The sequence below is a fragment of the Capra hircus genome, chromosome 13, assembly GCF_001704415.2.
Source record: "Capra hircus breed San Clemente chromosome 13, ASM170441v1, whole genome shotgun sequence".
NCBI classification, from domain to species: Eukaryota; Metazoa; Chordata; class Mammalia; order Artiodactyla; family Bovidae; genus Capra; species Capra hircus.
In genome coordinates, this window is record NC_030820.1 from 63,396,759 (window position 1) to 63,419,043 (window position 22,285).

The window sequence follows — 22,285 nt, forward strand, 5'->3', positions numbered from 1 at the left end:
TTCTTTAGACAAGCGTGTGTGTATTACACAATGGAAACTTAGTCTCTCTCCTTTTAATTTAATGGCATTTATTGATTATATTAGTTTCTGTTAATACTGTACCTGGCTTACAACCGCCTCTAGATTATGAATATAAAGTTATAAACTGTATTATTATTATCTTTCTCGAAACCTAAAAGTATTTGAGTTATATAAAAGTAACACCTTCTTAAGTTGAAAGCAGGCTAGAATTTATTCTTGGGAATTCTTTCACTGACTCCAGTCTCTTTTCTTACTGATATCTGATTTTCAGGGAAAGATTCTAATATTTCTTTGCCAAAGCCAGATTCTAGTTGTTTCTCCCTTCCCCATCCCTGGTGGCTCAGATGGTAAAGAATCTGCCTGCAGTGCGGGGGGACCCAGGTTCAATCCCTGGGTCAGGAAAATCCTTTGAAGAAGGGAATGGTTACCCACTCCAGTATTCTTGCCTGGAGAATTTCATGGACAGAAGAGTCTGGAGGGCTGCAGTCCATGGGATCCCAAACAGTTGGACACGACCGAGCAACTAACACTTTCACTTTCTCCCCATCTTCAGTCTAGTCTGAGTAGCTGTTTTATATTGGGCCAGGCTTCCTAAGACTTTTTTTTAGGGGACAGCTTAAGTTAAAATTTTTGATTTAGAGAATTTAATAGTCAGCTTTTCAAGTTATGTAAGCAATATACATGCTTTTTTATTTTTTAAAAGTCAGCAATTTAAGATAGTAATATGAGGAAAGAAAAAGTGAAAGTGTTAGTCTCTCAGTTAGTCTCTCTCTTTTCGATCCCATGGACTGTAGTCCACCAGGCTCCTCTGTTCATGGAATTCTCCAGGCAAGAATACTGGAATGGGTAGTCATTCTCTTCTCCAGGGGATCTTTCTGACCCAGGGATCGAACCTGGCTGGGTCTCCTGCATTGTGGGCAGATTCCTTACCATCTGAGCAACAAGATTTAAGTTATATTCCTTTCAACTTTTCTTTGCGTAAGCTATCTATCTTTGCTATTGTGACTGTCACGGGAAGAAAAACAATTAATACCTAAATGTACCTCAAGAAGACATAATTCTTAGCCATTTATAAGCTTTTAATCTTGAGTCTAAAATTTCTGAGAATGTACAAGTATAGGGCAAAAGCATTTTAACAAAAACAGGCACTGTGAATTATCGATAAAAGTTATATATCTAGCAAAGACATCATTAGATATGGCAGATATGGAGAACATCAGATAATAAACAGTAGAGTGCCAAGTTGACTACAATCAAGTGTCCTTTGTAATTCACTATTTACTTTGCTTTTGGTGCTAGAAACCTCAGAACAAAGTTTTTTTCCCGCAAGTCACTTTAATTGACATTGTATTTTTTATTCTGTGTTAATGGATTAGCTGCAGTATTTGAATTTTTTGTTTATTATTTTATTTTGGTAAGCTGCCTCAACACTTCTAAAATTCAAGAAAGGCATAAGTATGCAAGTATGAAATATATGCCCTGGTATATGGTAATGGCAAGTGATAATGACTTTGGTCAGGAAAAAGGGGTAGTATTTGACTAGAGTTGCTGTGAAAGAAAGTGGTGCTTGAAGCTTTGCTACTATTTAAAAAGTAGAAAGGTATAAAAGGATCTTTCAGGAATGAACATGACAGAGCAAATGGCCCGAAGGAGGGAAATGCCAAGGCTGCCCTCGATATCCCTGAAAGCCGCTGCTGCAGAGCAGGGACCTGTGAGAATGCATGGGATGGGTCATCTCCTTGACATGAGGCTGCCAAAAAAATCATTGCTAAGGGAGCTGGGAAGTAACCAGCGTTTTTAACAAAGAGCAGTAAACTGGATTGGTATTTTAGAAAGCTGCTGTAAAAGACTGATAGGGAAATTTGGTGTCAAAAGTTAAAATGTTACTCTGGGGTTCTGCTCAGATTTATTTCTTTAACTCTTTCTGTCATGCATACATTACATGCGTACATACATAATTTGTTTACAGTATATACATTTGCTAATGGCTTTTCCTTAACAGATGAAGGCAAGTAGAAAATTTATTAGAGAAATGACACCTTATAATAAGTTTTAATAAAAACTTGTATAAGTTGTAGCAAGAGTTTTAAAAAATTAATTCATAAATTGATACTATGTTGATAAATAGATTGTTTAGAGAACTTGATGTGTTTTAATTTCACATAATTCTTTATAGGATCATCAAGGGAAAGGCAGCCTTGCTTTTCTTTTTCAGAATTTACATAAAGTATACCTCATCACAAGTGATCGAGTTCTCACAAGGAAAAAAATTCCTTTTCTATTTCTTTAATTTTGTATCTATATGAGGTGATGAATGTTCACTAAATTTAATTGTAATTATTTCCTGATGTCTTATATTTACACATTTACACCTTAAACTTTAAAATCATGCCAGTTCATTAGTCACACTTTTTATGATTTGACTCTTAATTTATAGAAATAACATGAATAGCCATTTTGTTATTCCAATTTGAACTGGAGTAGAAAGGTGGTCTTTTGTGCTATGCTTTCATTGATCAAGGTACTATATGAGGCATCCCCTTGGGAACTTCTTTTGGCATTGAAGTGATTTCTTAACACTTTTGTTGGGTATTGAATGTACCTGTATTCATCCTTGTGTTGGGCAGATCCTTTTGTAATTTATCGGATAGTTAAAAAATTATAGCAGGAAATCAGAAATACCTACTTACTCTTAAATCTTTCTGAGAGTTTATCATATTGCTAATCATAATTTGATCTCAGCACCCTTGTTTGTTTTAACCTTGTCTTTATAGCCTTCCAATTCCCAGAATAAGTTGATTTCCTGGATCATTCTTTATTCTTTATCTCTAATTCTGTGGCCTGTTCCTTTACCTTGGACATAAGTCTGTTTTCTTACATCCTCCCCTATCTTTAGCCATTTCCTGTTTAATTATGTTCTGCACTTAACTTCAGCTATTATACTTACATGAGCAGAATAAGTACTTTGGTATTTCCTAGAAATTTCTTGGTCTCAGTCCTTACTCAGAGCTCATCATTTGAGGAAGAGAAACCATCTTATTTCAGTTCTTAAAAATTGAAATTAAACATTACTGTGTTTTTCCAGATTTACTAGAATACCATATATTTAGCTCTCAATGCTTAGAGACCAGGAGGGTCCTTCATACTTTAAAGTCAAGAGTTTATATCCAGTTCTGCCCAGACAAACCATAGTTCTGCTACAGAGGCCTCTTGTGGCCTCTCATGACTTCTGACCACAGAGGGTAATCCTTGCATAACTGGTTTTATCTCCTACCAGTTCATCATATTGCTAATCATAACTTGATCTCAGCACCCTTATTTGTTTTGCCTTGTTCCTTACAGCCTTCTGATTCCCAAAATAAGTTGAATAACCCAAGGATTCACTTTTACTTTCTTTACATTTATTTATTTTTACTTTCTTTATACTTAAATTGTCAAAACTTTTATTTCATATTGGAGAGGAAGTTTAAATATACACACTTGGTATACCTTCCCATGAAGGGGATTGCAGGTTGAGTTAAATAAGTAAAAACTAAGAACTAAGACTGAATGAAAAGCAACAGGAGCCATATATAAATAAGAAAATGCTGTGCAAGCATAGAATGATTTTGACTTGTTAAATTTAAAGAACCCTTCAAAGAGAAGAGATTAAAGACAACTCAGGAAGTAGAATTGTGTTGGATGAAAAGGAAAAAGGGTCATTATGAGTGGAGGGAAGTAGCGCATATGAGCCGTCAAAGTACATGGTCCTTGTGAGGGACAGCAAACTGGTAAGAGTGGTTAGAACACCAGGGGCCTGTGTGGGATTTTGTATAGCAAGAGGCTGTAAAAGTGCATAGTAAGCAATGTAAGATGCCCCAGAAGAATTTGAACTTCATTTTTTAGGTATTAGGGAGTTGAAAATTTATTGACATGGTCACCTCTGTTCTAGGAACAATTCTAGCAGCTATGAGGAATTGGACTGGAGAAGTGAGAGTAAAAATAGACAGTGGTTAGAGGCCTTTAGGTGTAGCCCAGGTAACAGATGATACTGACATTTTTCTGATTCATTTTCTTCTAGTTTATAATTCATAGTCTTTTAATTTACCTTGGGAATTTAAATTTTAGGAAGTAGTACATTGGTCTGTTTTACAATGTTAGGACTGTAATGAAAGTTTTGTGCAATCTAAACTTTGAGATTTGAACACTTAACATAATTTCTCCTGTCCAAGCTTTGCTGTGACTGTTGGATAAACTTTTAAATTCTATTGATCTTGTTCTTTTTTTATGTGTAAAAATTAAGATGATAATACCTGTCTTGCAGAATAGTCGTGAGGGTCAGAATGATAATATTTAGGTGCCAGACACAGTAAAACACTAACAGTTGGTGTTAGTCTCCCTTACTCTTTTTATTTTCCCATTTAAAGTTTCCTAAAATGGCTCTAGTGGGGTTGAGTGGGATTATGTGGTAAATAGCTTTCAAAAGTTTGAATCCTAAAAAGCCACTCAGGATAGCTGCATTGCTCTTTGTTCTAGGCTTAATCAGTTTTAGAGGATCACAAGAGCCCCTGAAACAAAATGAACTTATGCATGATTGTATGGGCTGTTTCACTTTTTCTCGGACCACAAATGTATTAAAAATAGGGATTTTTCTGGGGTAATCCTGTGATTAAATTAAGTTTTGTATTAAGTAGTAGGGCTTTATACTACATATTAGTCAGAGAAAGGTCTGATCCCCACTTGAGCATTTTCTGGTCTGAAAAAGACATTTTGCTTAGTGTTTCCACTTTGATGTCTCACGAGCATCTCAAATTTATACATTCATTATAATACACTTGATTTCCTGCCCATGCCACCCTCCTCAAACTTGTTCTTTCCTAGATCTTTTCCATCTTATTCAATGATACCACCTTCTATCCAGTTACTCATGCCAGAAACACAGGAAATATCTTTGCTGCTTTTCCGTAGCTCACTGATGTAATCTAATCCTGTTGATTCTCATTAGAAAATATTGATTCCTCCCCATATCCATGTTCACCACCCTAGTCTAACCTACTGTCTCTTAGATGGCTGTGGCAGTCTCTTACGTGTAAAAGGACAGAAGTAAAATATTAGATCAAAGTGAAGTTGGGGGATTCAGGGCCACCACTTGGGACTGTGCCTGCTAGAGTGCCCAGATTGTCTATGTGTTGGACTATATATTGCACTTCTTGCGTAGCTCCTATATAAACTTTCCTAGCAACTTGCAACAGCCTGTTAGTCTTGATAGGCACTGGCATCTCTGAACTTTGCTGTTAGAGTAGATATCCAGGTAGTAAAATAGTTCCTTGGCTGTGGTCATCTCATTTATAGGGGACCAGTCAGTTGTCTCCTGTGGGAGCTGTGGGGTGTTCCAGATGCGAATCTACTCTTGGTGCCTTCCTTCCACACAAGGCTGGAACAAGGCTGTTTTATGTTTTATGGCAGTGGTGACTAACTCAGGCTCAGGATGTGAGAAGCTCTTGCTAAGGTAATACATGTGATGCTGGACATAATCTTAGTTGGTAACTCTTCCTTCAGTGGCTTTCTAGCATGCTTAGAATAAAACCCAAATTCCTTATCTTGGTTTGCAAAGCCAAATGTGATCTCACCTTATTTACCATTTTTCTCTATTTGCTCTACTTTTCTTAGATCAAAGCTTTTGTACCTCTTTCTTAATGTTCTCTTCTTCCTACCTTTGATCTTGACATGGATAGCTCCTTGTCATTTAGATGGTTGCTTGAAAGTACTGTATCCTTAGAAAACTTCTTTACTACCAACTCATATTCTGCCACCTTAGGCTGTTTTTCATCACAAGGGCTTATCTCTAATTATAAACTGTTCTGTCCAGGGTTTAGAACAATAATATCTGATAGATGGTAGGCATTCACATATTTGTTAACCAAGTTTGTCAATGTACTTTTTAATTGACCTCAAGATCTCTGGGACTGGTGATACTGCTGATGGGAATTTGTGTGGATGGTGTGAGGAAGTCCTATATTTTTTAATAAGATGGTAAGAAATACACAGGTCATACGTGAATAAAATTTGTGAATATTTTAGAACAAACTGCTTTGCTTCTCTTGAGTAAAAATAATGCTCTGTTTAATCTTTGTGAAATTAAATTGATTTGAAGGATGGACTAACATCTCAAATACTGAAATATTTTCTCTCTTATTTAGTCATTTCAGCAAAGCTTAAAGAGAATAAAAAGAATTGGTTTGGGCCAAGTCCTTATGTGGAAGTCACAGTAGACGGACAGTCAAAGAAGACAGAAAAATGCAACAATACGAACAGTCCCAAATGGAAGCAGCCTCTCACAGTGTAGGTTTGAAAGTATTTTCTGTGGTGTTTTTTGTTTAATAGGTCAGCAGAAATGCAGCTTTTAGAAAGTTTTTCACTTTTTTTTCGTTCCTCCTCCCTCTTAATTTTACCCCCCTTGTTCTTTTAGTCTCGTTTCTCTTTAATTATTTGTTTTCCTAGTCTCTCCTTTTCATTGCATTCTCGTTTAGTTGTTGATGGTATCTCTGTTGCCACTAAATAGTAGCTGAGAGATCCCAGGGTTGCTGCTGCTGCTAAGTCGCTTCAGTCGTGTCCGACTTTGTGATCATCTTGAGACCTAATTTCAGAAGTATCATTCTAATGTTTCTCATCTGTATTTATTTCAGCATTAATGTTTCTTAGACTTCATTTTTAATTAGTGCCCCATTAGAGATTTGATCTAGATTAAAACAGTGTATGAATAACATTTTTTTAAAAAAACAAACCTTCAAAAGGCCACAGGCTCCAATCATGACTGGAGATGTTCAGAATAATAGGCTGAATGCTCATCTATTTTCTACCAACTGCTATCTGTGCTTACTGTAAATATACTTCCAGGCTCTTGAGCTGATAGCAACATGAACTTAGTGGTATAAAAGTTAAGAAAAAAAGCTCTCCTTGTAGCCCTATACGGTAGTGCTCTTCAGCCTGGATATTTGGAGGGAACACTTACTTCTGAATTTTTAAGTTACAGGAGATTGGCCTGCAATTTTAACACAGCTTCCATTGTTAGGTAGCATGCTTTCCATACTTGTCTCAAGAGTTGAATTGAAATATTCTGCCATCTTTGATGGTAGAGTTTATCTTTCAAAGTAAAATTAAATTTATTAACTTTTATTCCATCCCCATTGTGATTACTCAGATGACTAACAGAGAAATGTTCTCTTAATATTTATTATATGTTCTCCTGAAAGTAACATCTGAAAGTTTTGAAAGAGAATGAATACATTGTACCAAAAATGGGCAATGATTAGGTGAAAGTTTCTTACTTTGGTTACAATATCTGCCCCTGGGAAGTCCTTGGTGGTCTAGTGGTTAGGACTCTGCACTTCCACTGCAGGGGGCGTGAGTTCTGTCCTTGGTTAGGAAAGTCTTACAGCCTTGAACCATAGGGCTATTATAGGTTTTATATTGTTGTGTTTTTCTAATTGAAATAGTGTTTATACAGCTTATTGCAAATTCAAATTTTTATTCTGTATTGGCATTTAGCAAGGTATGGCCTTTTTTGACAGTTGTCCTGGACACTTTGCCTCTAGCAGTGTGAAGCATGGGGTAATATAATCCTAAAATCTGTAAGTAGCTGACTGAGAACATTCTTAATACAAATTTTAATGACAGATCTTTGTTCAGATTACAGTCTGTCACCAACTGGCTGTGTGATATTTGGCAATTTGCTTATTCTCAGAATATCAGCTTTTGTATGTGAAGATGAAAGAGGTATTCTCACCTCAGGGTTAGTGTGAAGATTAAATGAAATAATCCTAAGCTCAGCACACTACCTGACATAAAATAAGAATTTAGTTTTTTGTACAAATCACTTTTTTGTACTCAGTTCTTTTCAGTCTCTCAGTCGTGTCTGACTCTTTGTGACCCTGTGAATAGCACGCCAGGCCTCCCTGTCTATCACCAACTCCCAGAGCTTGCTCAGACTCACGTCCATCGCATTGGTGATGCCATCCAACCATCTTATCCTCTGTCGTCCCCTTCTCTTCCTGCCTTCAATCTTTCCCAGCATCCAGGTCTTTTCTAATGAGTCAGTTCTTTGCACCATGTGGCCTAAGTATTGGAGCTTCAGCTTTTTGTACTACTAAAGTAAAATTATTTTTCAACAGTTTGTAGCATGATGAGCACTTTTACTTTTGTTGATAATGCATACATGTAATCGTCCCTATAGGTCAGCAGTGCGTGAAGATGACCGTGCAAACCTGTAGCATTCAGATACGCTTTTCATAAGATTATAGAATACAGGCAGTATTGGCTGTAAACTGTAAGATAGGCGGTGATATTTTAATTGTAATTTATTTAGAATTCCATTGTGATATTAAAGGAAATACTTTTTTCACCTTTTTTTTTTTTTTTTCATTTGTAGTATTGTCACCCCTGTGAGTAAATTACATTTTCGTGTGTGGAGTCACCAGACACTGAAATCTGATGTTTTGTTGGGAACTGCTGGATTGGATATCTATGAAACATTAAAGTCAAACAATATGAAACGTATGTATGTGAGAAAAGAATAAGCTCAGCTTTTGTTATTTTGCAAGAAATTCATGTGCCAAATGTGGAGAAAATGACTGTTCACTATTTGTTTTTAAGTTTACATGGTTGTAACATTAATAGAGAGATAAAGCTAGAACTGTTTAATGCATTCCTAATATCTGGTTTGGCCATTCATTTTGGATCCATTTTAAGTAAATTTTTAGTAGATATTTATTGAAGGCTATACTCAATTATGGAAAAGAAATAGAGCAGAGACGATTTTATTTTAGATGGTTTTATTTATATGTGTGTACCTCTCTTTTGATATCTATAGATACATAAAAACTTGTAACATGCTTATTTTAATTAATATATCATGATTTTAAAAGACTTTTAATCCCTTGAGTATCTAAAGCATACTTCTAAGAATTTTATTTCTCATTTAGGATTTATAAGACAAAAATTCATTCTTAAATTATGTTTTTACTCCATATAATTCAGACATACCTTGCTGAGTAGTCTTAGTTGTCCTGATGGCTCATTTTGAAGAAGAGAATGAATATAATAAGTGAGATGATTGAGCTATTTAGTGTTTTTGTTTGTTGTTTAGTTACTGAGCTATGTCCAACTCTCTTGTGATCCCATGGACTATAGCCTGCCTGGCTCCTCTCTCCATGGGATTTCCCAGGAAAGAATACTGGAGTGAGTTGCCATTTCCTTTTCCAGGGGATCTTCCTGATGCAGGGATCAAACTCACGTCTCCTGCATTGGCAGGCGGATTCTTTACCACTCACTGAGCCACCTGGGAAGCCCCATTTAGTATCTTACATTGTGGATATTAAGCGCTAGGAAATTTTGTTCTATTTTTTAAAATGTTTTTGGTATGAAAAATCCTGAAACCTTGGGTGAAGGGTATTAAAACAATATGTGTACATATAAACATACATTTTCTGACAGTCATGTTTTTAACAGTTATGACTTAAAAAAAACAGTGACCATTTTCTGTAATTTTATTCTCTTCCAGTTGAGGAAGTAGTTGTGACTTTACAGCTTGTAGGTGACAAAGAACCAGCAGAGACAATAGGAGATTTGTCAGTCTGTCTTGACGGGCTGCAACTAGAGTCTGAAGTTGTTCCCAATGGTGAAACTGCATGTTCAGATAGTAAGTAATCACTTTAAAAAAATTCGTTTTTATTTATTTGGCTGTGCAGAGTACCAGCTGCAGCACACAGGATCTTTGATCTTCATTGTGGCATGCAGGATCTTTAGTTGTGGCATGTGGGATCTAGTTCCCCTAACTAGTGATTGAACCCAGGCCCCCTGCATTGGGAACACAGAGTCTTAGCCACTGGACCACCAGGGAAATATATAGGGTCTTTTCTTAAACTAACCACTGTAAAGTATGTTGTAATTACTGCCATTCTTTTTCACATAAAGAAATCATTTTATTTCCATTTTATAAAGAGACATTTTTCATTTTAAACTTTTAGTACATTGTTTCTATTAGGAACTAAGAGTTGAAAAGCTAGCCAAATGTAAGCCAAATCACTGTTGTCTCTGAGAGTGATGAACTGATTTATAAAGTAGCCATTCTGTAGGCCAACAGTGGCAGTTAATATGGCACATTTGATGTACACCTTCTCCAGTGCCAGTGGTAGACATAGTTTACTGTCTGTAGCAGTGTCTGATTTAGTTTAAATTTGACTCAAAATCCTTAGTACTGTACTGGACAAGCCAGTACAAGCTGGCATCGTTTGCCATTCCTCTTCCATTTTTGTAGGCTACGTTTACTGAGCTGTCTTTGAGTTATAATAATGACAAAACCAATTTGTTTTATGTTGATGTATTTTATAGTTTATGGTTTACTAGTGTTAAAGGGAATAAATATGAGGTGTAGTTAAAAGAAGCTTGGCACCTGAGTTAGTCCCTGTGCAGCTAGCATGCTTAATAAAACCACCTCTCAGTGGATTTCCTTTAGATATTTCCATCCCTTATTTGCTAATAAGTTTTCACCTGGAACACAGATTTTCAAGACAAAGCACAGGTTAATGATTTCTTTGATTAGTCTGAGAGAGATCTTTCTGTTTACCTAGAAACTGCATTATGAAGCATTTTGCAGTTATCAGGTGCTATTATACTTCTGTTTCTACTTTGGGAGACTTCCTACTTCGTTTCTAATTCATGACCTTTTTTTCATAGCATAACCTTCAAAGTAGTCCTGGTTATATCTTCCAGATTGGTTCTTTGGGGTTAATGAGGGAAGAAAGAAATTTCTGAATTGGTTATACTGGTTCAGAGTTGACACATTCATATAAATGGAATCATAACAATAGGTAGTCTTTGTATCGGGCTTCTTTCACTTAGCGTAGATAGTGTCATTTCAGGTTTATCAGTGATGTAGCATGTTTCAATAGTCTGTTGCTTTTTATTTCTGCATAGTTTTAAATTGCATAGATGTACCATATTTTATCTATCCACCTGTACCATTTTTTAAAATAAAACCTTGAGACACTTGCCCACCTTGCTGAGTATGATATAGTAATAATATAGTGGTGACTCAGCATCTTTTAAATGAAGTAATCCATTACTTCAGTGGAGTAGTATAGTGATGATTTCACTCTTTGAAAGTTGGGACTGTATTTAGGGACTGTTGTTCTTTAATTCAGTGGACCTAGGCTGTTACACTTGTTCTTTTTGCATTTTATAGTTTTTTAAACTTCTCTGTGTACTAGTCTTGCTGCAGTCCGTGCCTACCTATAGTACTCTCCCTCTCTGTCATAGTTCCTTACTGAATCCTAAGGATATTTCATGAAAAAAACTTGAAGAAAGTATGACTGTTGTAGCATTTGTTTTGGCCACTTTGAGACCCATTTGTGCCTTTTCTGTTCTCGAAGCTATTTTCAGGGCCTTTGCATAAGAAACATATTACTGATTTTTCTATTTTCAAAATCTTCTCATTATCCTGCTGATAATCAGCACTTTTAGGGGGAGGTAGTTGGAATACAAAAGATGACTAAAATACATTTGAATTAGATAGAATCAAGCAAATGGGGACTTCTCTGGTGGTTCATTGGCTAATAGTCCACACTCCCAGTAGAGGAGGCCCCGGGTTCCATCCTTGGTCAGGGAACTAGATGCCACATACACAGGACAACAAAGCCACAACTAAGAGTTTGTATGCCACAGCTAGAGAACCTGTATGCCACAGCGAAAATCTTCAAAGTTCCTGTGTACTGCAGCTAAGACCTGGTGCAGCTAACTAGCTAGCTAAATAAGTAAGTAAATAAATAAGACATCTGAAACAAGGCAGAAGTAGCACATGAGTAATATACCTTGACTCATTACCATCTCTTATACAAAATAATCATTTGCACACAGACAAAAAATAGTCATTTGCACAATTTTGATAAAACTTCTCAGTCACGTGAACATTTATCTTATTTTCCTTTTAAATATCACGTTGGACTTTAACTCCATTCCAGCGTGTTCTTTTTACCTCACGCATGCTCAGTCTCTTCAGCCATCTCCAATGCTTCACGACATCATGGACCGTAGCCTGCCAGGCGCCTCTGTCCGTGGGGTTTTCCTGGCAAGAATACTGGAATGGGTTGCCATGCTCTCTTCCAGGAATATCTTCCCAACCCAGGGTTGAAACCCAATCTTTGTTACTAGAAAGATACAATGAATGGTTTTGTTTACAAAGCATCTTTACGTAAAAGGTGCATACGACTTCTTGAAATTCATTTTCTTTCTAACTTTTAATGTTGTTAAAGGTGCTTCACAGAATGATGATGGCTCCAGACCTAAGGATGAAACAAGGTAAGAGTTCACTTGTTACATGTCATAGAATGCAGAAAGAAACAAGGGAGAATGAATAAATTTCATTTTCATCAAAACTTTGTTCCAATTGATATAAAAATGTGTCAAATTTCAGAGCTCTAGGTAAGAAAGGAAATATTCATGGAAAAATTCAAGAGCCTTAGCGTATATGACTGCAGTTCTGTGATGCAGGCCAGAGGTACCCAAACACTAATAGTTCTTCAGCTTATAGAAAGTGAATATCTCGGCGCTTTCCCAAAGGTAGGGAAGTTTAGAATCCTAAGGTCATTGTTGGACTGTTTCCTTTTCTAGGAAAGCTGGGCTCTAATTTTCTCACTGTGATTAAAGATAGAAAAGGTTTTAAAAATTAATAATTCTCTCTGTAGACTGGAAGACATCCTATGTTTTTGTGTTTCTTTTAGTTTTATTTTTTCTTAAGGTTTTTCTGAAGCCATGAAATGCCCCTCATAAGGGTGTCCTAATATTTCAGTGCTCCTTGGCCCTCTCTTGCATAATGAACCCACACTTTCACATTAGAGACGATGGCATACAATTTTGTAGTGCGTTGAAAGATTCTGTTATGCCACTCTATTTTATTTTTGTGAGTCTTTCTCAAAATACTTTATGAAACCACTCTAGACAGCTGTAAATTTCTTGCAAAGGCATTATTAGAGCCCTGGCTTTATGCTATTGGTAATGCTTTGTGTTTTCCCAAGTGAATCATTGTCACAAATAACCTGAGGAACATTGTCTTCCAGGTTTATGAGATTGCCAGACTGATCTTTGAGCATGTCTTTGTGTTAAGCATGAATTCCTTTGCTTTAGCGTTTTCCAGAGAGCATGACTCTTAGATGACGGGTTTGAAAAACATTTTGTAAACTGTCACATGCTGTTTAAATGTTGCTATACAGGAATCATGGCAGTGAACCCTTTGCTTTTGTTTGCTGACTTCATCACTTGGGCATGTGTCCAGTGAAAAAGGCAAAAACCTCCCCCCACACCAGACATTTAAGAAGTTTACTAAACAGCTTTAGTTTCTTCTACTTTTTTGTTTAAATCAAGCACTACATGTATCATCAACATAGTCCTGTTGGTCTCCTTTCCCATAGCATGTCTGGATATTTTGTATTTCTCAGTGTTGTCTTCTGTCACTTTTATGAATTACCAAGGTGACTGATGCTTAATGTTCAAGATTTTGTTTTTCAAAGTGCCTTCTTGACTGTTAATCATTGATTTATATATTATGACCTTATTGTATTAGCATCTTGGTTCTCAGGGTTCTTTATCTTGTTCATAAACATCTAAACTTACATATACTAATAGATCAGGTAAATATGTATGGTGAAATAAACAGGCTTGTAAGACTGAAGCAGAGAGCAAAGCCATGGTAGCACTTAATTTGTAGCTAATTGTTTTTCAGATATAATGATGATAAGTTCACACTGACAACTTTGTATAGTATATTGTTGTTGGTCAGTCACTCAGTGTGTTCAACTCTTTGTGACCCCATGGACTGCAGCATGCCAAGCTTCTCTGTCCTTCACTATCTCAGAGTTTGCTCAAGCTCATGTCCATTGAGTTGGTGATGCCATTCAACCATCTCTTCGTCCCCTTCTCCTGCCCTCAATCTTTCCAGCATGAGAGTCTTTTTCCAGTAAGTCAGCTCTTCACATCAGGTGGCCAGAGTATTGCACTTTCAGCTTCAGCATCAGTCCTTCCAATGAATATCAGGGTTGATTTCCTTTAGGATTGACTGATTGGATCTCCTCTCAGTCCAAGGGACTCTCAAGAGTCTTCTCCAGCACCACAGTTTGAAAGCATCAATTCTTTGGTGTTCAGCTTTCTTTATGGTGAAATTCTCACATCCATACATGACTACTGGAAAAACCATAGCTTTGACTATACAGAACTTTGTCACCAAAGTAATGTCTCTGCTTTTTAATATGCTGTCTACATTTGTCATAGCTTTTCTTCCAGGGAGCAAATGTCTTTTAATTTCATGGCTGCAGTCACCATCTGTAGTGTTTTTGGAGACCAAGAAAATAAAGTCTGTCACTGTTTCCGCTGTTTCCCCATCTATTTGCCATGAAGTGATGGGACCAGATGCCATGATCTTAGTTTTTTGAATGTTGAGTTTTGAGCCAACTTTTTCACTCTCTTTCACCTTCTTCGAGAGGCCCTTTCGTTCCTCTTCACTTTCTGCCATAAGGGTGGTATCATCTGCATATCTGAGGTTACTGATACTTCTCCCAGCAATCTTGATTCCAGCTTGTGCTTCATCCAGCCCAGCATTTCACTTGATGTACTCTGTATATAAGTTAAATAAATAGGGTGACAATATACAGCCTTGACGTACTACTTTCCCAATTTTGAACGAGTCTGTTGTTCCATGTCCAGTTCAAATTGATGCTTCTTGACCTTCATACAGATTTCTCAGGAGGCAGGTAAGGTGGTCTGGTATGCCCATCTCATTAGGAATTTTCCAGTTTGTTGTGATCCACTCAGTCAGAGACTTTAGCATAGTCAGTGAAGCAGAATTAGATGTTTTTCTGGAATTCCCTTGCTTTTCCCATGATCCAGTGAATGTTGGCAATTTGATCTCTGGTTCCTCTGCCTTTTCTAAATCTGGCTTGTATATCTGGAAGTTCTTGGTTCATGTATCATTGAAACCTAGCTTGAAGGATTTTGAGCATTACCTTGATAGCGTGTGAAATGAATGCAGTTGTGCAGTAGTTTGAACGTTCTTTGGTGTTGCCCTTCTTTGGGATTGGAAGGAAAACTGACCTTTTTCAGTCCTGTGGCCACTGCTTAGCTTTCCAAATTTGCTGATATAGTGTGTGCAGCACCTTAAGAGCATCATCTTTTAGTTTCAAATAGCTTAGCTGAAATTCCATAACGTCCACCAGCTTTGTTCGTAGTGATGCTTCCTAAGGCCCATCTGACTTCGCATTCCAGGATGTCTGTCTCTAGGTGAGCTATCACACCATCTTGGTTTTCCTGGTCATTAAGACTTTTTTGTGTACTTCTGGCTTGTGCTTCTGTTAGGTCCATACCACTTCTGTCCTTTATTGTGCCCATCTTTGCTTGAAATGTTCCCTTGGTATCTCTTATTTTCTTGAAAAGTTCTCTAGTCTTTCCCATTCTATTATTTTCCTCTATTTCTTTGCATTGGTCACTGAGGAAGGCTTTCTTATCTCTCCTTGCTATTCTTTGGAACTCTGCGTTCAGATGGGTGTATCTTTCCTTTTCTCCTTTGCCTTTAGCTTCTCTTCTTTTCTCAGCTATTTGTAAGGCCTCCTCAAACAAGCATTTTGCCTTTTTGCATTTCTTTTTCTTGGCGAGATGGTCTTGATCACTGCTTCCTATTCAATGTCATGAACCTCTGTCCATAGTTCTTCAGGTACTCTATCAAATTTACTCCCATGAATCTATTTGTCATTTCCAGTGTATAATCATAAGGGACTTGATTTAGGTCTTACTTGAATGGTCTAGTGGTTTTCCCTATTTTCTTCAGTTTAAATCTGAATTTTGCAATAAGGCGTTCATGATCTGAGCCACAGTCAGCTACCAGTCTTGTTTTGCTGACTGTATAGAGCTTCTCCATCTTTGGTTGCAAGGAATACGATCAGTCTGATTTTGGTATTGACCATCTGGTGATGTCCACATGTAGGGTCATCTCTTGTGTTGTTGGAAGAGGATGTTTGCTCTGACTAGTGCATTCTCTTGGCAAAACACTGTTAGCCTTTGCCTTGCTTCATTTTGTACTCTTAAGGCCAAATTTGCGGTTACTCCAGGTATCTCTTAAGTTCCTGCTTTAGCATTCCACTACCCTATGATAAAAAGGATGTCTTTTTTTGGTGTTAGTTCTGTAAAGTCTTGTAGGTCTTCATAGAACCATTCAACTTCTTTGGCATTAGTGGTTGGGCCATAGACTTGGATTACTGTGTTATTGAATGGTTTGTCTTGAAAACGAACCAAGATTGTTCTGTCATTTCAGAAATTGCACTCAAGTACTGCATTTTGAACTCTTGTTGACTATGAGGGCTACTTTATTTCTTCTACGGGATTCTTGCCCACGTTAGTAAATACAGTGGTCATCCGAATTAAATTCACCCATTCCCATCTTAAAGTAGTGAAGAGAGGCAACACTCAGAGTCTCAAAAAGGTGTACAACTCAAAAGGAGTTTAAGACTCATCACCAGTGTCAGAGCTGACTCCTGCTGCATTCTGTTCATGTTCTGAGGTTGCTCAGTCTTCCTGCTTGGTGCTGACTGCCTGTTTCTGAGCTTTTCCGTTTATTCAGAGTAAGCATTTGAGGAACGCCCACAGCAGTATGTGTCATGCCCTACTGTTCACACAGATCATCTGGAGATCTCGTTAAAACGCTCTCTCTGATATAGTGCATCAGGAGTGAAGTCCAAGATTGTGTGTTTCTAACAGGCGCCTGTAAATTGTGCTTGACTCTGGTCCAAATATCATACTTTGATTTCTGGGGACCATAATGTGAAGATGACTTAATACATGGTACTACCTCTGTTTTGGTTTCTTGGATCTATTAAATTTTATTCAGGATTGCCGTGAGGCCCAGGGTATGAATTAGTGCAGTGTAGTGGTTTCCACTTACCAGGTAGTAGGTTATCAGAGCTTTAGCTGAATCATCTCCAAACTAGCTAATTGATGCTCTGCCTTGTAATCAATGATTCCCCTGGGAAAAGGAATTGGCTATATTTAACTAACAGTAGTGACTTTGTATGGCACCCCACTGTAGTACTTATGCCTAGAAAATCCCATGGGTGGAGGAGCCTGGTAGGCTGCAGTCCATGGGGTCGCGAAGAGTCGGACACGACTGAGCGACTTCCCTTTCCCTTTTCACTTTCATGCATTGGAGAAGGAAATGGCAACCCACTCCCGTGTTCTTGTCTGGAGAATCCCAGGGACAGGGGAGCCTGGTGGGCTGCCATCTGTGGGGTTGCACAGAGTCGGACACGACTGAAGCGACTTGGCAGCAGCGGCAGCAGGAACTTTGTATCTGACATTCCTGTTCCTGTTCTCCCCCTTTTCTTTCTCTCCAGCTGAAGACATTGCTCTGAAGAAACGATAGTTCCTTTAAAAAAAAAAAGTCTGTGGACACCTCTGTTCTAGATCACTTGGAACATTTTGTATACCATTTTCTGGGGTAGAAGGAGAACACCTAGCTCTTGGAAGTAAATGTACTTCCTTCTCCTGCTGTGGAACAGTAGCCTTGTTTCAGACCTAGATATTAAAGAGCTAATGAAAACCAAGAAAATGATGACAAAGCTATCTGTGGTTGTGATAAAATAGTGCCCTTTCTAAGTCATTTGGAATTTTGAGAATTTGACTGTTTCTGCTTATGCAGGGCCTCTGAAGAGTTATTTGAAATCTGAACCAGCATACCTTATAGTTCTGAATAGTCCCAACTATTTCTGTACCCTTGAGTAACTCCTTACTCTATTTCTAGATGTGCTTTGAGAAGCTGTATGTACATCTGCCATAAGAGCTGTTTATGTATTTGGTAGGGCTGGCCAGAAATTAGGAAGCTTTTCTCAAGCTCCTAAAAGTTGTGGTCCTCCTGTTGGTTTTCTGTTAAATTTAAAGAGCATTCTTATTCCCTTCCCTGCCTTTTTACCCAGAGCGAATGCAAGTGGATCAGATGACCCTGAGGATGCAGGGTCTGGTGAAAATAGGAGGATCAATGGGAATAATTCTCCATCACTCTCAAATGGCGGTTTTAAACCTTCTAGGCCTCCAAGACCTTCACGACCACCTCCACCTACCCCACGTAGACCAGGTGTGTATTCCAGCCATACACTAGAGATAGATCTCAGTACTGTTTATTATAAAATTCTGTTTGGGAGTTGATCCTCAGATAAGTGTTAAGAGACACTGGTAGGTTGATTTTCAAGCTGAATTTTTACATTTAAGTTTTTGGCCAAGAATAATCTTTCTATAGTTAATTAAGATATGGCCTGTTCCCTAAGTTTTTCTGCCAGGGTTGAGGCAGATGCTCTACTAAGAATGAAAATCATGTGTGTGCTATGAGTTCCCTAGTAGTTAGGATACGGGGCTTTCACTGTTGTGGCCTGGGTTTAGGAAACTGAGATTCTAAGTGTGCCCCAAAGCAGGAGGGGGCAGAAATCACATGTGTGCTATAAAAAGTATAGGCAGTACAGATAAGCTTGCACCTTTCTCTCCATGTTTGTACCTGCGTTGACATAAGCATTTCATAGAGTCAAGGATCTGTTTGCTTATTCTTATTATATCCTTTTAAAAAAAACAATCAGTGATTGGCAAATAACCTAACAATGGTAAATGATACTTGGATTTTTAAAGCAAAAATCATGCAAGTCAACATTTCATGTAGTAAAAATAGAAACATCTGTACTTAGATGTTAAAAATAGAAACATCTATTGTCTACCTTTTTATTTAAAATTCTATCCTGTTTTTAAATTTCTAAAAATTGTTTTTCTGTTTTCCTCAAATCTTAAAGCATCTGTCAATGGCTCACCATCTACCACTTCTGAAAGTGATGGCTCTAGTACAGGCTCTCTGCCACCAACAAATACAAATTCAAGTACATCTGAAGGAGCAACATCTGGATTAATAATTCCTCTTACTATATCTGGAGGTGCAGGCCCTAGACCATTAAATCCTGTACCTCAAGCTCCCCTCCCACCTGGGTGAGTAATTGTTTTTGGTTAACATTTGTTTTCTTAAGGCTTCTGCATAAACTTACTAATAAGGAAAATAGTACTGAATTCCATTCTTTTAAAAAAATATCACTGTGGTTATGCATGTGTGTTGGGAAGTCTAGAGTCAAACTGAACAAAATAGCTTGCCGTATTTGAAATTACGCCCTCATTTTAAAGCCAACTGGAAGAAAAAAAAAATTTTTTTTAAGAAGGACTGAGCCTTACCAAGGCCAAGTAATAAAATAGTTGCCTAATTCAGGTTGTCTTTTCTTTGAAGGGAAAATATCACTTAAATTTTATTTCTTTGCCATTGTAAAATCATGGCAGAGTTGAATTTAGGAAACTGAAAAATTGCAACTCAATCTCATGTACATCTCTACTTACTATTTTTAAAATTAATAATGCTGAATAGTTATACACAGATACATTGTGGCAGCTCAAAATGCTAATCAAAATTAACTAGGTGATAAGAAACTCATGAGGATTTTAATTGCTAAAAGAGACTGTATTATTTATGTGGGTAGTTAGGCCATTTTCATTTTTGAAAGCCAGATTAGGACATTCTTTGTGTCGGGGATTAGTGAAGAGAATCTGGGTGGATTCTCTTAGAAGTAACTGGTTCTTCTAAACTCTGCTGGTTTATTCCTGTCTTTTTTACTTTGGATAAACCTACCAAGGAAACTAAAATACTCAGGTTGCCTTTGTCCTTAAGCTTGCAGGAGCACATCTGATAGTCTTATTCTTTGATTTCAACTTTTCTAGAACCCAAACTGTCCTTTGCCCTTCATTTAACAGCTCTCTGTCTTTCTTCAGATTTTGTAACAATAATTACAGTTTTCTTTGCCACTCAAGTTCTGTGTATACTCTGATCAGATTGAAACAGATTTTGTCACCTGAGTGCATTGCCTCAGCCTCTTTAGATATAGAAGACATCTCCTCAAGCAGATACTTAAGCAAGAGAAATCTCATCCACTGTTACCCTCAGGATAACATTTCTTGACTTTATTCCTAAATTCTTTTGGTATCTGCTTTATATACTGAAATGCTCATTTATCTCAACTCTGGGATTGAAAAACGAGGCAACTCATACATGTAGCTTATCAGCCTTTTAAATTTTGTTTTTAAGTTGGGAGCAGAGAGTGGACCAGCATGGGCGAGTTTATTATGTAGATCATATTGAAAAAAGAACAACGTGGGATAGGCCAGAACCTCTACCTCCTGGGTAAGTGTCTGAATTGGAAAAAAAAGTATTCAGAACTATAGATTACATCTGTGGGGCTTCCCAGGTGGCGCTAATGGTAAAGAACCCACCTGCCAGTGCAGGAGACATAAGAGACATGGGTTTGAACCCCAGGTCAGGGAGATCCCCTACAGAAGGACATGGCAACCCACTCCAGTACTCTCGCCTGAACAATCCCCTGGACAGAGAAACTGGCAGGCTACAGTCTATAGCGTCACAAACAGTTAGACATGAGTGAAGCGACTTAGCACTCACACAGCATAGATTACACCTATACAAAATTTCCCTGCCTTCCTCCTTTTCCTCTTCTGTCAGTCTCGTTTCTATCTACTTTGCTTTATGATGGGTGCAGACTGAAAAGAGATTCTGGGAATTGATTGACCATGATGAAATATGTTTATTTTCATTCATTTCTGACCTAAAGAAAGATTCCCTAAGTTTACTTTGTGAACTTACCTGGCTCAAACTGCAGGGTTTTAAAAGGAGGGTTTTTTCCTCCTTATTTATTTTTATTAACGTATGGTTGATTTACAGTGCTGTTAATTCTTATTGTACAGCATGCTGCTAAGTCACTTCAGTCATGTCTGACCCTTTGTGACCCTAAGGACTGTAGCTTGCCAAGCTCTGCTATCCACGGGATTTTCCAGGCAAGAATACTAGAGTGGGTTGCCATTTCCTCCTCCAGGGGATCTTCCCCACCCAGGGATCGAACCTGGATCTCCTTCATTGCAGGCAGATTCTTTACCACTAAGCCACCTGGGAAGCCCTTGTATAGCACAGTGATTCTGTTATATATATTATTTTTAATATTCTTTTCCATTGTGGTTTATCATAGAATATTTTTTCATGGGAGGATAATTCCTTTACAGTGTTATTAGTTTCTGCTGTACAACAGGGTTAGTTTTTTTTTTGACTGAATAAGAATTATAGACCCTATCTTATTTATGGTAAAGTTCTTATAAAAGCTAATACATAATAGCAAAGTCATTATAAGATATTTGGAGAAATATTAATATTAAATGGGATATATTAATATATGGTGTTAATCATTTAACATATAAAATAATTGGAAGGAAGAAAATATTTTTATTTGAGGGAAGCCAGGAATAAATACATGAAAATATTTAATCTTGCTAGTAATCTTAAATAAACACCTAAAAGGTGTTTTGTGTGTTAAATTAACATATAATATCCAGTTTTGGCAAGATTGTAGGGGAACTTTGCCTCTTAATGTTGCTGGTGGTAGTCTAAAGTAGTTACAGCTCTCACAGAAAGTATATATAACTGTAGCAATACCCATACCCTTAGTAACCCTCTCCAGGAAATGCATCCTAAAGAAGTAATGCAAAGGAAGAAAAAATTTTTCAATACATAAAAGGTATTAATTATTTTACCACAGTTGGCCTGCATGCACAGATCGAAATATTGGGGGAAAATTTTAAGGTGTCCCAGAAGACAAAACCTGAATTTGCCAAGCCCTGGCAACTGTTTACATAACATTAATGTTATGTTGACAGTTGTTTAGCATTTACATTGTATTAGGTATTGTTAGTAACCTAGAAATGATTTAAAGTATATGGGAGGGTGTGCCTGGTTATATGCAAAGCCTTGCTATTTTATATGAAGAACTTGAGTACCCAAGGAGTGTCCTGGAACCAATTCTGGATAATATTAAACTAATAGACATAACCCCAAACTATCAGCCAGGTAGACATCAAGTTACTTTATCAATGTTTCCTTGAATGTTATGCATCCATTTCAAATGATAAATAAAATAGTTCTCTTCTTGAGCAAAAGTGCTATTCCTGACATCCGTGAAAAGCACTTGCACTCTCTGGCTCTCACATATGTTTCTGTTCCTATTAGGATTGCAACAGTGAAAAGAACATTTCAAACAAAGAAAATGAGAGCTTTTGTCTTACTGATTTGCAATTTAATCAGTTAAGATACATTGTTTTAGAAACCTGACTGATACATCTT

General features: G+C 37.3%; 1 protein-coding gene across 2 annotated transcripts in view; it reads left to right on the top strand.

Moving 5' to 3' along the window:
* The window catches only part of ITCH (itchy E3 ubiquitin protein ligase), a 99,527-nt gene that overhangs the window by 33,655 nt on the left and 43,587 nt on the right, over positions 1-22,285 (top strand). For both annotated transcript variants that reach the window (XM_018057738.1, XM_005688476.3), the window contains exons 4-10: positions 6,201-6,342; positions 8,429-8,553; positions 9,560-9,697; positions 12,309-12,354; positions 18,006-18,163; positions 18,864-19,053; positions 20,192-20,287. In XM_018057738.1, coding sequence (XP_017913227.1) covers positions 6,201-6,342; positions 8,429-8,553; positions 9,560-9,697; positions 12,309-12,354; positions 18,006-18,163; positions 18,864-19,053; positions 20,192-20,287 — 895 coding nt within the window. The remainder of the gene's footprint in view (positions 1-6,200; positions 6,343-8,428; positions 8,554-9,559; positions 9,698-12,308; positions 12,355-18,005; positions 18,164-18,863; positions 19,054-20,191; positions 20,288-22,285) is intronic.